Consider the following 18,002-nt stretch of genomic DNA (forward strand, 5'->3'; position numbering starts at 1 on the left):
ACAAATCTTATCATACCATTTTTAAGAAATTCAGGTAAAATATACAAAACATAAAATTTGCCATTTTAACCATTATAAAATGTGTAATTCAGCATCATTAAGTAAACAATATTGTGCAACTGCTGTCTGGTTCCAGAAGTTTTGCATCACCGCAAAAGGAAACTATACCCATTAGGTGGTCACTCTCATTATTCCATCCACCCCCCTGGTGCCTAGCAACCACTAATATGTTTTCTGTCTCAATGGATTTGCCTATTCTGGATATTTCATGTAAGTGGATTCATATAATATGTAGCCTTTTTTTGCTTGGATTTCAATTAGCATAATGTTTTCAATATTCCTGTTGTATCATGCATCAGTACTTCGTTCCTTTTCATAGCTGAATAATATTCCATTATACGGCTATAGCACATTTTATTTACTCATCTAATGATGGATATTTTGGTTATTTCCACCTTTTGTCTCATGAGTAGTGATGCTTTGAACATTCAGAAGCAAGTGTTTGTTTAAACACCTGTTTTCAGTTCTTTTAAGTATATACCTAGGAGTGGAATTGCTAGGTCATATGATAATTATATGTTTAACATGTTGAGGAAACACCAAAGTACTTGTGACTGCATCATTTTACATCCCTTCTAACTACGTAGAAGGGTTCTCATTTCTCCACATACTTGCCAACACTTTCTCTTTTCTGCTTAAAAAATAATTATAAAAAAAAATTGTAGCCATCCTAGTGGGTGTGAAGTGGTATCTGATTGTGGTTTTTGTTTGCATTTTCCTTATGACTGTTGATGTGGAGCATCTTCATATGATTGTGGGTCATTTGTGTATCTTCTTTGGAGAAATGTCTATTTAAGTCTTTTGCCCATTTTTACATTGTGTTGTTTATATTCTTGTTGAGTTGTAAGAGCTCTTTATCTATTTTGTATACTAGGCCTGTATTAGATAGACAATTTGCAAATATTCCTCCCATTCTGTGTGTTGTCTTTTTACTGTCTTGATATTATCCTTTGATGCACAGAGTTTTTAATTTTGATCAAATCCAGCTTTTGTGGTTTTGTTGTCATAGCTAAGAAACCATTGTCAAGTCCAGGGTCATGAATATTTATTCCTGTGTTTTCAAATTTTATACTTTTAGCTCTCCTGTGTTCTCTCTTAAGTTTTATAGTTTTAGCTCCTATATTTTGGTATTTGATCCATTTTCAGATAATTTTTTGTATATGGTATGAGGTAAGGACTCAACATCATTGTTTTACATATGGCTGTCCAATTGTCCCAGCGTCGTTTGTATACAATCATCAACCACTTTAGCCATAGTATTACAGTATGTTTCTCTAAAAGAGAAGGACTTTCTTTACATAACCAAAGTGCTATTATCACACTTCAGAAAATATTAACCATACTTCCTTAGTATTATCAAATATCTAGTCTGTATTAGAAGTTATAATTGTCTCAAAATTTTAACAGCTGTTAAATATATCAGTATCCAGATAAGTTGGATCCATCCAATTTGTTGGTATATCTTTTTAAATGCCTTAAAATCTGTAGATTATCTCTCCAGCTCTTTTTCCTTTCTTGCAATTTATTTGTTGAAGCAAATGTGTCATTTGCTATGTGAAGTTTCCTATACTGGGTTTTGTAGATTGTATCCCCATGGTATTACATGTTCCTTAGCCCTCTGAATTTCCTGTAAACCGCTAGTTAGAACTAGAGGTTTGATCAGATTCGGGGTTTTGTTTGATTGTCTTTTTTATGGCAAGACTACTTCTTAGGCAATATTGCATTATTCTAATCAAGAGGCAAGTCATAGCTGTTTTTTCCATATTTGCAACCATTGATGAAAGTGCCTAAACTTGTCACTTTACTAAGGGTTGTGAAATAGTGATGCCCTAATTTTATTATGTCTTTTTCATCTATTAGATGAATACCTGCTTTTTAGGATGGGTAAACTTACTTCCTTATTATTCAATTACCAAATGGTAAACCTTGTATAAGAAAGGGAGTCTAAATTCTTGATTCTTTCCTTTTATTATCCATCTCAAAATAAGAACTTGTTTCTTCATTTTCTTCAAACAGTGCCAGTTATATTCTCTTAGATGGGTATCTTTACTGATGCATCTAATTATGTTTAATGTGTCTCCAGACTTGTAGTCATTATTCTTACTGATGCTCCAGCTCTCCCATCTTTGGCCAGTGAGAACCTCTTCAGGTTAACTCCTGAGTCCTTTCTAACAAAGATCTTCCAGTCTTCGATAGCTTTCTGGCTATCGTATATGGTAATTTTATAATTCTTACTGGTCCATTGTGGCATTTCTGAAATTTCCTTACAAAAGCTCCTGGTAGGGCTATACTTTCACTAGCATGCTGGAGAAGATGGGAAGGTTTCCCTACCCTTTGTAGAAATCATAAGACAAGTCAGAAGAGGTCCTGAAAACTCACTCATGTGACTCATTTCATGAATTTTTGTTGAGATTCTACTAGATATACAGAAAAAAGAAAACTCCTGCTCAAATATTTTGCAGCCTGGTGGGGTATTTTCTAGGACCCAGTGACATAGTGCTAATGTTCGGAATGTATGTTTGGACAAAGCCAAAACCGTCCATGTGATTTCATTAAGGCTGCATTTTAGTCCTGTTTCTTGTGTCTACTTAGAGATTGATTGCTAGTTATTCTGAATTCTATTCACATAACTACAAAAAATTGTAAGTACTACTGAAGTGACTTCTGTTGAAAACTGTTTTTAAAGATGAGAGATAAAGCATGGAAATGAATATGTTGTTCTAAACCCAGAAAATGAATGTAAAAGCAGATAGATTGCTTTTCCTCTTTGAGTTGCTACTTCTCCGTTAAATAAAGGAGATGTTTATTTTCTGCCTGTTTTACAAAGTTGCTGAGTATTATAATGAGTTTGTATTTATAGAGAACTTAGAGCTTTTTGCATGAAAGGTGCTAAATTAGGGCTTATTGTTTATTGAATTTATTCGATGTGTCCAGCCTCCTGGGAACATTTGCTGGTGTTAATTAAAAGCAGATAGTCTCCACTCTGCAGCTTACAGTGCCACTCACAAACCAGTAAGATAAACAGTGTGCACTTCTATTGTCCTAACGTGGGACTGGCTAGACAACCATAGCTCTTTCAGACAGGGGAGTGATTCTCTTTTGTAGTAAAGATGAGTCCCACTGCTGGATAAAAACACAGGGATATTTTCACCTACATCTAAACTAGGTGCTCTCATTTTAAAAAGTAACCTAGAATATGGAGACATTCCTCAATTTCCAACTGTAACTTCCATGTTGGAAGATTAAAAATCTTTCCTTTCTATCATTTTGGAATGAAATTAATATAAAAGTTTATGTTTTACATATTGTTTATGGTGACTCTTTCTTTGCAGGAATCACATTTCAAAGCAGCCAGTTGGAATACCTTATGCTTTCTTAATTCAACCCAGTGGGAGCTGTGAAGTGCAATTATAAAAATGGCGTGTTTTCTTCTTTTGTCAGTTGGTGATGGAGTTTTGTGGCGCCGGCTCTGTCACTGATCTGATCAAGAACACGAAAGGTAACACACTGAAGGAGGAGTGGATTGCATACATCTGCAGGGAGATCTTACGTGTAAGTAACAACACAGGGTACCTTGGAAGGTGTTGAACTGTGTACTATCCACTGAAATTCATAAATATGTTGGAAACCCCTATAAAGCTTTATTCTAATAGTGATGGTGGTAATGATAATTCATTACAGTCTGCTTTAGTGGAAATGAGAGCCATTCTGAATAGGCTGTGTGCACTCTCATTTGGAGGGACTAACCCCTTAAGGGATTCATTTCCAATTAGAATTCTGATCTTAGATCATAGAGATAGGGTCCCATTTAGGAAATGGGTTTCTTAGAGATTTTTTGATCACTCATTTGAATTTTCTATTTGTGAAAAATTTATAACTGCTTAAGGATTGTGCGACAATAGCCACTTCAGCACATACTGTCCAGTTTAAGTGATTTTACATTTAAAAAAAGTCTTTGAGATTTCATCACTTATATCAATCAAGATAGCTAGCCAAGACTGCCTGTTTTCCCAGTTTTGCCCACAGATCCCACAATCAGGCAATTTGGACAGTAGTGGCATATTTGCTGAGCTCTGTCCAGGGAGAATTAGGTATTGGTCACATAGTTCATTCAGACTAGTTTAATTATCTCTTGCTACTAATATGGAGGCTTTTGTATGGTCACTGAGCATTCTTACTAGATTTGCTTGGCATTCATTATTTATATAAGCTCTGCCTTCTCAATATAAGGCAACAAACATTAAAGCTATTTTCATGTGTCCAAGATATGCCTTGAAGAGACAGATTAGGTGCTATGGATGGAAGGAAGGATGGATGGAAGGGAGGAAGGGACCAGAAATATGTTTGTTCACTTAATTTAAATCACTTTAGCAAAAAAGAAATTAAAAATGAAATTTTCAAGTGACAACATTTATAATAACAAAAAGTAAAATACTTAGACGTAAATTTATGGAATGATGTGAAGGACTTTTCTACACTGAAAACTACAAAATATTTCTGAGAGAAATTAAAGAAGACCTTACTGAATGGAGGTGCATATACCATTTCACAGATGAGAATACTTGATATTGTAAAGATATTTCTCCCCAATTTGATCCATGGTTTCATTGAACTCCCTATCAAAATCTCTCAAGATATATCTAGTTACTTACAGGCTGATTTTTAAAACATATGGAAATGCAAAGGGCCAAGAATAGCCAAGACAATCTTGAAGAACAACGCCGGAAGATTTACACTGCCAGTTATCAGAACTTATTATAAAGCTCCCATGTAATTAAGACAGGGTGGTATTGTCACAAGAATAGACAAATGGCAAAAGAACAGAATCGAGGCCCTAGGAACGACCCATTTCAAATGAGCACCTGGTTTATGACAAAAAGTGCTGCAGGGCTCTTGCCAGTAAGTAGCACTTGGTCCATTGAATAGGCATATGGAAGTGTGAAGCTCGATACCTGTTTTATGCCATATTCAAAAATTAATTGCAGCTGGATTATAGATACAAATGTGAGAAAGCTCTTAGGAGAAAACATAGGATAATACCTCCATGGCTTGGAGTAGGCAAAACAATTTCTCAAACAGAACACAAATCAAAATCCAAGGGGGAAACAAGAAGGTATGGCTGCTGATATCCTTCAAATCTGACATTTGTCTCCAAGTATTAAGGTGCCATTGCATAAACTTAATTTGCATTTCTGACTTAGAATTTTACTTGTTCAGAGAAAGCATGGTGGGTCATGTAGTCATGCAGACCACCCAGTTGGTGCCAAGAACCTGTTGGGTCTCCAGGGCCGGTTCTGCCAATGCACCGTTCTGCTCGGCTGGGTACCTCTGGTAGGGGTCAGACATGTGAGCTCCAGGGTACTAAAAGCAGCAAGGATGTTTCACCAGATGAGTACCTCCCCATACCTGGTTTTAAAATATGTGAACACAGTGTTTTCTTCCTTCTTCTAATACATCCTCCTAAAAGATACTGGCATTTGAGACAAGGTGACTCATTAGAAGGGACGTTTACTCGCAAGATGTTTCAGAGATGAACTTCCATGTATCATATGATCTCATAAAATACAACTTTGGGCTCATTTTTGTGTTCTGCTATCTGCTTCCAACCACTTTGGTGGTAAAGAAAGGAAAGTAATCTTCATTCCCTCTTTTAAGGATTCATGGGGTATTAATATGCTATGAAAACCTCACATTTTAATCTGCTTGATGCCTACCTTGAGCCAAACTAACTAAAGGAGAAAGGTAACTTTTTTAATATCCAAACCAGTCTTCAAATTATAACATGTTTATGTTTATGATAGGCACATGTGTATCATTTTGGGCTTTCTCAACAAAGGTATTCAGATAGTTTTATGTCTTTTTATGTTAACCATGGTTTTGTTGGAGAGAAAAAAGTGCAGAAAATCATCAATAATAAAATAACACTTCAGTATAATTTGAATTAGCAAGTGTTAGCACAATGTAATTTGCTTCGAGACTCCAATTTTAGATTATTTCAGATATCTGAGAAATCTTAGATAGAGCAAACCCATAGGTTTTAGAACTCAGACCACAAGCCAAAATTAGAGTAATTCATGGAGAGATGGAATTTGTATGTCCTGAATAATTATTTCACATAATGAACACAAAGTTACAAATATCACAAGGCATTAGAAATGACAGCTTTGAAGGCCAACAAAGGAAATCAGAATTATTGCTTTCCTTTTTTAATATGAGCCACATATCTAAGGCCAATGGGAAATTTCTGAGCTGGACTGGAAAATATTTTATTGTGCTTAATTAAAATTATAATAACTTAAGACAACTTTTAGCTTTTAAATTTAACTTTTAAATTCAAATATTGCTCAAAAAAAAAGTGGAGGGTTCAGCTAAATCAGGTTAGTTTTCTGTTCAGAGACTTTGTAGGTGTTCCTGTTACAAACTAGCAAATCCAGGTGGTCCTCACTTCTCACAGTACTGTTACCTGAAACCCGTGCACATTGGAAGCATGTGTGGTTCCACAGTACTTCAAATCAAAGCTGAGGTGCAAGTATTTCATTTAATACAGTACCATCCGTTGCAGGAACTGCCTCTATATTTCATTTTAATTGATCAATTGCCTACAGTTTAGAATAGCTCTGTGAACACATGAAAGATGTGAATATAATAATGGAAGTATCTCTGGGTGAGTTTACATCTTTTTTTGGATCATTAACATCCCAAATAGTGTATTTGAATCTTGGCTTATGTTCCTGTTAATTTAACCCCCCTCAACTCTCCATCATTCCAGGGGCTGAGCCACCTACACCAGCATAAAGTGATTCATCGAGATATAAAAGGGCAAAATGTCTTGCTGACTGAAAATGCAGAAGTGAAGCTGGGTAAGAACAGAATCCAGCGAGCCTCGGAATTGCAGAATTGATGGGATTATTTCAACAGCCACTGCTGGTGGTGGTTTTTAATCAGTGTAAATTCGTCACTGTGGCTTTTTGAGGCCATTGTACCAAGAATGAAAAGGAAAATGTTTCTTTGCCTATTTAAAAAACATTTCCTAAAAGCCCTTTGAGGAGTGAATTGATATATAATATGGTAAACAGAACCATGAGCTTAATCAATGTGTAGAAATAACTGAGGTTTTTGTGGTTGTTTTTTAGTAAAAACCCTATCAATTAGAAGTGACTGGCCTTGAAATGGTTTTCTATGCCATACTATTTGTTTTCATAGTTGATGCTCTGACAGAACAATGATGACCCCATTTTTTCATTGAAAATATCCAGTTAGACATATTTAGCATAAGAATTCCTGCTATATTCCCATATGTTTTGTTATATTTACATTGATTTCATTATTATCTAGGGCACCTATACAAAATGAATGCTCAGTATTCTACTTAACATGCATATTGATTATCCCACTTGTATCTGCCAGAGTGTTCAGTGAGGGAATCCTTTTCCCTGATGCTGTCCATTAGATCCCTTCCCATAGCGAACTAGGATTGTTCAGATAATGTAGAGAATCCCCTTGCATTTGCCTGGTTAGAGTGAAAGCATGAATTGATAAATATCTCTTAAGATATATAGTTTATCATAGAAAAGAATTATTGTCCTTATGATTATTAATTTCCAAAGAGATTTAAATATCTCCTATGTTTAGATCCTAAACATTTGTTCTTGCCTTTTTGTTAAAACATTTAATTTCCATATTTTCTTAGTTAACATTTGGGGCCAAACTTTCATCTCATGAATATTCCCTTTGTAAACAAAAACATACATTACATAGTTATATATGTACTGAGTAGAAAAACTATTCTCAGAATATTCACTCACCACTAATAAACAGTTACTTGTTGAGAGAATGTTATATGTCAGGCCCCATATAAGACACTTTTGCATAGGTTATCTCAGTTAAACATTACAACAGCTCTATATAGATATCATCATCCTTGTTTTATAGGTTAGGAGACTGAAGCTGAAAGAGGTTGAACTTCTACTCCTAGGTTATGTCACTCTTAAGTGGCCTAAATGGGATGCAAATTTTGGTGGTCTGCTCACAGAAACTTAGCTTTTAACCACTTTCTTCATATCCCTTAAACACTACCCTTTATGGAAAACAAGCTTGCCTTTTATGTAACACCTAATTTTGGTCCCCATGGAGCCTCTGTAAGCAAATATAATCCTTTGTGCCTTCCTCGTCCATATACTTTATCCACCTACATATGCAGTTTAAAAATACATATTTACAACAGCAAAAAGGAAGAAGTAACCCAAGTGCCCGTAAGGCAGGAATGGATGAACACGAAGTGGCACCTACACACAATGGGAAATTATTCAGCCTTGAAAAGGAAGGACATTCTAACACATACACCAACATGGGTTAATCCTGAGGACAGTATACTAAGTGAAATGAGCCAGTCACAATAAAACAAATACTATATGATTCCACTTACATGAGGCACCTCTAGTAGTCACATTTATAGAGACAGAAAGTAGAATGGTGCTTGCCAGGGCTTGGGGGAAGGAAAAGGGGGGAGTTATTATTTCATGTGTAGAGAGTTTCAGCAGGGGAAAATGAAAAAGTTCTGGAGTTGGATGATGGTAATGGTATGCCATAATGTGAATGGACTTAATGTCACAAAACTATACCCTTAAAAATTAAGATGGTAAATTTTGTTAAATATTTACCGTAGTAAAAAAAACCCATATATTCATTGTATCATCTTATAAAGATCATAAACGTTCATTTGTCTTCTCTTAAATAGTGGACTTTGGCGTCAGTGCCCAGCTTGATCGAACAGTGGGCAGGAGGAACACCTTCATTGGCACTCCCTACTGGATGGCACCAGAGGTTATTGCTTGTGACGAAAACCCAGATGCCACATACGATTTCAAGGTATGACTTCTCTCCTCTTCATTGTGTTTCAAAACTGTGCCTAACATCTTGCTCTGAGTCCTGCAGTAGAATCCTCACATGCCTTTGGACTTGTTTGATGTACTCCAAAGGGAGAACTTAAAACATTATTTGAACTTAAAATGAAAGACATTGAAGCAAGAATCTTTTTAAAAAATGAGTTCAGCCATCGTATCTGATTGCCTATTTGTAAAAATGTTTAAACCATTTTCTGTATTCTCTTGAACTTACTTTTGCTTCTTATTAGAAAATAGATTTCCATTTGGGTTATCGTTTAGATTTTTTGCAAAGTATATGTATTCTGAAAGCTTTTTATGTAAAAAGAAACCAAGATAAGGATTTGTTGTTGTGGATCATCTTTTTCTGATTAAAAATAATCAGACTTACTCATTTCTACATTGTTCAAAGTTTAATTATTGAAGTTTCTTTTTGATGAGAGGGAACCAAATGGGATTTTGGTAGCTACTATAGGGTGTTTCTGTAGCCTTTCCTGGTGTTCCCATTGGAACTTCATTTGTGGTTTGTTACTTTGTATTGTGAACTAGAAGTTTGCTAGTAAGATCAAAGCAGTGTTGGAGTAGCCAGGTGAAAGTTGTCCCCTTCTCCAAGAAGTCCTCCTCTTTTCCATTCTGCTAGACAGTAATCAGATATAATCTGGGGTGACTATCCCATCAGTAACTGAAATGTTAGGTGATATTGCAGGCATGAATTGTGGCTGAAAGGTGAGACATTAAAACTGGAAGCAAGTGGATGTAGGAACTGTGGTTTTTTAGACCGTGCAGTAGATGGAGAGATACTCTGTGATCTTTGTGCAGACCACAGGATGATCTTGGCAAAACCTGATACTATCTAGGCTGTTTTTACAGGTGTATGGACTTTTCATAAAAAGATGTTAATGACCATCTCCACATACCCTCATCTTTGGCACCAAAGCATGAGGCCTTGGCAAGTGCTCACCCTGTAGTGACCTTCGCAGAGCTGGCACTTGAACCCACGTCTCCCAACTCCCTGTTCAGAGTTCTTCCAATATATTACTCTGTTCCTCTATGAAGTACTCCTATATAAATCTCCAACTGACCAACAAAACAGCATCTGGGAGTATATTTGAAGAATTCCTCTTCCAAAGATCATTTTTAGTTCTCCGTATGTGGGATTATTATTGAAATCAGGTCACAAAGATGTAAACATTGCAATGTCTTTGAGACCCACTGTCTCAGGGCATGGACAAAATTGTTTGCCTCTTTGGAGAAAACACTAGCTTGAAGGTCTAGAAACAAAATAATGTCCTGTAAATATCCTCCTCCTTTCAGAGTTAGTCACTATAATAACCTGACAACAATCTGTCTGAAAACAGCTGCCAAGTTAAAAATTAATCTCTTGCCAAAATAAATGTCATTAATTGAAACTGCTAATGATGAGCACATTTAAATAATTTAATTTGCAAATGCCTTCAGGGGACCCACTACAAAATATATGTCCCATACCAGTAATTGACTATAAGCAATTCTTCAAATGATAGTTATAATCAACAAGTGCTAACTAGTATACATCTGGACCACAGATATTTTAGGCTACTTCATAACATACCATGGAGAATCAGAATGTTTCAAATGGTTACCCTTAGCTTAGCCTTTTAAGTATGATGAGTGGCTATACTATTTATGGGACTTCTTTTCTGTGACATAAAATAGACCCCTGTTCTTAGTTCTTTTCAATGGGGAAACTGGAAGAGGACTTCCTCTGATCAAGCCAAAGCTTGGAATTAAACTAATATCTTGGTCCTCTTTTCTCAGATTGTGGCTGAAGGAATGTAGTTTGACATCAGTGAAAAATGTTTGATCCCAGTGCCTAATTCTAGGTGTGGACAAAGCCTGGTATAGAGTGACCCCCGGGGGCATCAGGCTGCACAGAGGTACTGGGAGGTCTGTGTTACTGTGAAGATATCCTGAGACACTAAAAACTGAAGACTAACTTCTGTGTCTTCGATTCAAAAATAAAGAATCCTGATGAGAGAACAAGTTCTACTATACCAGTCATTTAGACCTTTGTGCAAGTTAATTTATCAGGATTGTTAAGAATGTAGGTTGTGTAAGAGGAAGAAGTCATGGCATGAATACGAGCTTCACTGGTCACTTGTCATGGGTAAAAGGAGCCTGACAGAAGGGTGAATTAGGAGGAGTGGGCAAAAAGGAAGGTTCGGTCGTTGTTTGAAGATGCATTTCAGCCATTTCACACTTTTACCATGGACCAGAGAAGAAGCTATTCTGTAAATACAATCTTTCTGCTTCTTTCTTGGCACCAGATCTTATCCTTTTTTCTGTTCTCTATTCTTAGGAATGTGGTCTGTCACCAAGAGACAACTTGACAATACGTTGACTTTGAAAACCATTTATTCATTCACTAAGCTCGTATTTATTAAATGCCCACTCCGTGTAAGGAGTTAGTTAAGCTGCATCTGTATGAGCAGTTTTTGACACGTAACGTCCATTAGCAACCCCATCTAGGTTCAGCCGTTGGGTCCAGTGTGTTGGGTAGCCCATGTGACTCAGCTGTGCATTCCTGCCTCAGAAACTCATGCTGGTCTCTAAGGTGCTGTAGAAACTTTCAGCCAAGAAGGCATGTCAGGAATAAAAGATGACTTGAAGACCACTGGGCTGTGTTAGATTACACAAAAGCCCTTCCTTTAAAATAAAGACAAAATGTAAGAATATAGTTTTTCTTTACTATTTGACTTATTGTTTATCAATTTGTATGTATTATTTGATTTGTCTAAGATGTCCTCAAAAACTGCTTTAAATTTTTCTAAAAAGTACAAAATAAGGGCCTCTGTCATCTGAAGACCTCATGTCTTCCATACAGTCTGGTTTTGTCTATTATCTACTGGGCACAGTGAGTAAGTGACTCCAAATAACCCCTACCCTGAGGAGGAGCACCAGAATCTCCTATGCCTGGTGTGTTCACTTCCCCCTAGAGGCCTTTCCTTTCTTGTTTTCAGAAATTCTGTCAAAACACTTCAAGCAAAAGGAAAGGTTTCATTTCCCTGATGAGTATATGAGGCAATAATAGCTTTCTCATCGAATAGAATAAGCATTCAAATGATTTGAAATTAATAAAACTGTTCAAAATTCCTAGGCTGTTTAAATTGTTATTTTTAAATTTGAATTGCATTTCAGTAGGGTGGGATTTATCAAGCATGTCATCACCTCATGTATTTATTGCTTTAACAGAACCACTCACAGAACTTTGGTCTTTGTAGTCAAATTCCCATTGATAGGGAACTAGTTGAACAAAGACAAGAGCATCTGTCCATGGAATACTATGCAGCCATTTAAGCAGTGAAGTAGGGAAGATCCCAAGACAGGGTGTTAGATGCAGAGAGCAACTTACAGTATAGTGCACATCAAAGAGTCTTACTCTTTCCTGCCCCATGGATATATGGCAAGTGGGTGGAGAACTTAATTTTTTTATTCCGTATATCTTTCTGTTCTGTTTTTTAAAAACATCAGCTGGTTTGCTTTTATATTGGATTAGTAATGTAAGAGAAGTCTAGTGAAATGGCATACCTCTCAACTGCCACCCCCATCCTCTGGCTTGATCTGTGCTAATGTGCATTAGACACTCAAACCCTGTTTATGAGACTTGGCACACAGGGGCTGATGATTTGCAGACATAGATGTCTCCTTCAGGGTTTGGGCAAATATTGTGCTGTGGCTGTAGAGCTAGTACTTGTTCCTCAAGATACAGAAAATTGACTTTATTCATGCAGGAAGGAAAGAACTAGTCTAGGAAGAGATTTAGCTGGAGATGAAGTGAGCAGGCTGACTAGTTGGCAAGTCACCAAGATTCATTCAGGGTGTCATGTAAGAGGACAGTATTCAGATTGCAGACTGAGACATGTACCCTCAAAACAAGGTATAAATCTCAGTAACCTTTGTTACTCTGTGCTCATGCAGAGAGAAGGAAGGATGACACAGGTACCATGTGTTACGCTGGAAAGCTGAACTACAATTCAGTATGTATCTCGTGACTCCATGTTCACACCTGCCTGTAGAAAATTCTTGAGGTGGACACACCAGTACCTCCTCCAGGTTACACGCTGATCCCCAAGTGAAGAGAATGAGCTATTCCAACATTTTCCCTTTGGTCAGATAACAAGCATAAATGAAGAAGGAACTAAAGATTTGTGCCTTCTGTTTTATGTGTGGCATGAGATTATTAATAACCATCTGTATTTGAACATGCTCAGCAACCCTGAGCTCACCACCTTTGTTCTGTTGATATTTAAAGTAATATGTAAATATATGACCTAATGAAGAAGAGTCAGGCTTTTGAAGCTGGACAGACTGGTTCAAAATGTAGACTTTGCCTCTTGTTTGTTGTGTGACCTCAGGGAAGCTATTTAAATTTTCTGAACCTCTATAACCTGGGAATAATAAATTGTATATGACAAGATTATGTTTGAATAAAGTGGGCTAACATGTATAAAGGAATAAATTCAGTGCCTAACAGTTGGTAAGTACTCAATATATGATAGTATTTGTGTTTATGTGTCATATGAAAGTATGGCCATTTGGGGCCATTTTGGCCTAAAAAAAGCCAAGAATATCATGATTCAAATCTGATGTTTGTATTACATACTTCTCATTGTCTGCTTATGTTGAGCCAGAATCTGCTTCTCTGCAACTTTTACCTCTGGATTAAGGTGCTGCCTTTAGAGACCACACACAATAAATATAGTTTCCCCTTGCCAAGTGGAATTTTTTGAAAAGAAAATGGCAAATAAGTTAAACAACAAGAAACTATTTTCTGGTCAGGTGTAGTGGAAGCCACTATCCTGGTTGTGCCCATTACTAAGCTACTGTCTGTCAGCGATGGCTTACCCCACTCTCTCGGCTGTGGGCTGATGGGGCTAGGACTGGGCTAACCCCACTTCTGCCTGTCTATCTGGCTTCTTGGTAGGCTCTGCTAACAGGGGGAAACTGCAAGGCTGGAAGAGGAAGGACACATTTCTTTCCTGGTTGCTTCCCATAAGCTTCCTATTTATATTTATGCCTATGTCATCCCAGAGATTTCTCAGAATACCACTGAGCACCAGAGCTCAGTGCCACCTTACCTGATTCAAGTGTGCTGGTTGTCCTTCCAGCCAGTGATAACTGGTCCTCAGGGTCTGTCTGAACCAGTATTTGTTAAATAGTCATTTTGTACACAGCATTGTGTGTCATGTACTTTTTGAATTCTCACATAATACTGCATGATTGGAGTTCTCTTCATGCTACAGGTGAAAAAATGGGCTCAGAGGAGTTAAGTGGCTTGTGCCAGGTCACCGAACTAGTTATATCAGAACTGAGAGTCAAACTCAGGTCTATCTGGCTGCCCAGTGTGATGTCTTGCTGCTTCTCCGTGCACACTAGGCTCTTTTCCTGTGCCCCCCTGCCTCTCTTTCCTTGTGTGGTTGGCTCAACACTGAAAGTGTTATTTTCTTCACATGTTGGGCAGCCTACTCCCAGAAAGAATGCTCTCTTGTGCTCAAGTTGCCTGCATGCCAGCTGATCCCCCACCAGGCAGAAGTTGTGTGCTTGCCTCTGCTGTCCCAGAGGCACTAGAATTTGTCTCTGTTTTGTTTGTAATGCGCACAGGACTGGCCTATTAATCATGCCACAGGCCAGGCTGCACAGCACCTCTGGAATAATGAATTACCCAGCTCCTGCCAAAATGAGTCACACCATGGCCACAAAGGAAACTTATCTCTTCCTGACTCTCTCCTCAGCTTGTTTCTCCCTCTTCCCTTTCTCGTCTCTTGTGATTTGTCTTGCCAGTTGTAATTGGAACATTTTCTTCCGTATTTAAGTTTGGAAGTGTCTTTGGGACTTGCTAATATATCCGAAGGCTTAAACAAGGTCTGTCAAGGACATTTATTGCTTTCTAGCATGGGCAGTTAAGCACAGCTTACAAGCAGCTCTGGGTATATATGGTCAAGAATATTAATGTTGCTTTTGGAAAACAAGAGAATCCCAGCAAAAAAAATGATCCTAATGATGATACCATGTGAGGGCTTAAAGAAGAAGCAGTTTCAGGCCTGGGCATGTGACAGAGTATGCACAGTAGTTGGGATGGTGTGACCTTCGGTTTGAAGGGATTATTTTAGGGTTTGTGAGAAAGCCACCTAAGGGGATCTGAACTGATATGTACTGAATAAAAGAAACATGTCTCTTCACTGATCTCCCTGCTTTCTGTGAGATAAATAGATCATCTAACAACTGTGACCTCTCCTTTTCCTTACTGTCAAAATGTGCTTCCTCAAATTATTGCTGTATGCATATTATCACTAAGGAATGCTTTTGGCTGTAATTATGTTATTTCATCACTGGAAGTCTGGAGGCAGGCAGTCTTAGGGTTGTGGTAGCTCACTGATGCCTTAAAAACCCAGGCTCTTACCTTTCTGCCCTGCCATCATCAATTCATTTACATATTGCCTCATGGTTACAAAATGGATGCTGTAGCTCCAGATACCATGTTTTTAGTCAATGCATTAAGAGGTGGGCAAAAGTTGTCAAGATACCAGCTGTATTTATCACTTATTTTGGGAACAGCAAAAGCTTTCCCCAAAGCTCCCAGAAGATGTTTACCTATGTCTCATTGCCCAGAACTGTGTCACATTCTTAACTGCCATCCTTAGCTGCAGTGGAGTCTGGATAAACAAGTTCAGCTTTCCTATTCTTTGCAATAGCAGCAGCAAGGGAAATGGGGGTTGAAAATGCCTGCTGGTTAGCTGACAACCAAATAGGGGGAAATCGTGAAAGACTAAATTGAGCAGGCAAAGGCAGTCTCACCTAACAGAGTACAAGGAAATATTCTTGAGCCCGCTGTGCACCAAATTCTGTGGTAGGCAACATTCCTGCATATATACATACCACGGTTACCTTCATCATGCATTTGAGAAAGCTAAGCTCTGAGTGGTGTTCTGCATGTAATTAAATTAGGAATCTGGATTTGAATCCGTGTCTGTCTGACATAAAAAGACTATTCACAATGCCTCTAGGAACTTGGGGCCAGTTTCCTAGCTCTGGTTTTTGGGGTCCCTCACTGAATCTAAGCACCTTGAATAAGTCACTAGCACCTTCAGTTTACCTGTAGACAAAGTAGGAATTTGGAGCAATTATTTTATGAGCTCCTGATAAGTTTCAAACTAAAAAAAAGGTGAATACTCAGGTCCTTACATTGTGATGACAAGAGAACTGGCCTGGAAGGCAGGAGGCTCAGCTCTGTTCAAACCCCAGTGCTGAACTTGGATTAGATGATGCACAAGGATTCTAATAGCCTGAGGCCACAGGTGTTGTTCATTTTTCTCATGCATCTTCCATTTGTTCATTCATTCAGCAAATAATCATTAAGTGCTGCTATGTGCCAGGCACTGTTCCAGGTACTTGAAATACTCCAGTTAACAAAGCACAGAATCTGTTCCTGGATGTACCTCATGGTCTAGTCTGTGTGTGCTGGGAGCAGGGCATACAAACAATAAACACAAAACATAATGAATCATTGATGAGAAAACTACACAGTTTTTAGAAGGTGGTCATTTCTCAGGGGACAAGAGTGACAAAGGAGAAGGGGTCTGGCAGTGCTGGGGAGAGGGTCGGTGGTCCTTACTGAGGACCAGGCATTTGAGCAGACTTTGGGTAAGCAGAGGGAGACAGTGGTCGCATAACGGGGGTGGGTGCTCCTGGCAGAAGGAGAGCCAGAGTGAAGACCCACGGAAGACCCACGCGCTGACATTTGCCTGGGTTTTCTGAGCATTTTCTGCCCCCACCTGAGGGCCGCCCTGGACTACTGCTCATAGCAGCACCGCCACTGACTCTCAGATGCCTTGGTGTTCAAACTAGGTCAGCCTTCCTAATCTTAAGGCTATTTAAATTTGACCCTGCTGTGGCAGTTTGGGGCACAGAGCCTGGCCAGCACCTTCATATTCGCACTTCATTTTTTACTACCAAAACTCTTGATTCCTAGGGATGTTGGGGAAATGGCGGTAGAATAGCCAAGTCCTGGAGATACTGGATTCTTACCAAGTTAGCATAACCCACCATTTCCAGACTCTTCTTGCCATGTTTCCTGCTTAGTGGCCCTGCACAGTGAGTAACTCAGTGTTTTCATCACGTTCCCAAATGATTTTCTGTGTCAGTCAGCCATGAAACCCCTGGTACAGGAGGGCTGTTTTTCCCTCTTTGCCAGTTAACTGCTCCTGAGCCAAGCTGTAATAGATGGACCAGGGCTTCCCCATTAGCTCCAGAAGGAACCTCACTGAGCATGGCCAGGAGCCTGTGGAAAACCTTAGTCACTTGCTGGGCTGTGTGAATCCGGTGCACATGTGTGTATTTAATGACAACTTTGAAAACATCTTGAAATACAACAAAGAGGAAGGGCAAGAATTGCCTTCTTGAGTTGAGTGCTATGCAGAGAAGTTACTTGGAATCAGAGGACAGTGGTATTGTGTAGGTGTGTTCTTATCTCCAGTTGAACTGAGAACTTGTAACAATTATGTGAACAGGTTGATGAGCTCATGAATTCAAAAATCCCAACTTGGTCCTAGTGTGGGGTTGGGGTGGGCCCAGCCACCTCATCTAAGGTAGATGACACTTCAGGTGAAAGGCTGGACCCCCTAGAAGCACCCCCTATGTTGTACAGCCTCTGTCCAAATACTGAACAGGCCTGGGGGTCACTCATTCAATACTGAGAAATTGAGTTCTAGGGAATGGTTGGCATGGATTTCATAGTTCTCATCCTGTTACATCTTCTTTTCACATGGCTTTGGCATTTGTTTGTTGGAAAGAAATAGCCAGGAGACTTTGATACCTGTAACTGGAGTGAGGTTACAGGTGAGGATTTGGAATAATATAAAAAATGCAGGATATATTTAAAATGAAAGGAGGGTGAGAGTCTTCACCAGGATTTTGGACCATTGAACCAAATCCCACACTGTGTTCTCCTCCCAATCTCCTGGGAAGCTCAAGCAGCAGCATCTTTTGGGGACTTCTTAGTTTGATCTTCCCCATTTCCTGATT

General features: G+C 38.6%; 1 protein-coding gene across 5 annotated transcripts in view; it reads left to right on the plus strand.

Moving 5' to 3' along the window:
• TNIK (TRAF2 and NCK interacting kinase) overlaps positions 1 to 18,002 on the plus strand; it is a 365,077-nt gene that overhangs the window by 243,256 nt on the left and 103,819 nt on the right. For all 5 annotated transcript variants that reach the window (XM_073232094.1, XM_073232090.1, XM_073232091.1 and 2 more), the window contains exons 5-7: positions 3,502 to 3,612; positions 6,830 to 6,920; positions 8,798 to 8,928. In XM_073232094.1, coding sequence (XP_073088195.1) covers positions 3,502 to 3,612; positions 6,830 to 6,920; positions 8,798 to 8,928 — 333 coding nt within the window. The remainder of the gene's footprint in view (positions 1 to 3,501; positions 3,613 to 6,829; positions 6,921 to 8,797; positions 8,929 to 18,002) is intronic.

The sequence above is a fragment of the Manis javanica genome, chromosome 3 (genome assembly GCF_040802235.1).
Source record: "Manis javanica isolate MJ-LG chromosome 3, MJ_LKY, whole genome shotgun sequence".
Lineage (NCBI taxonomy): Eukaryota > Metazoa > Chordata > Mammalia > Pholidota > Manidae > Manis > Manis javanica.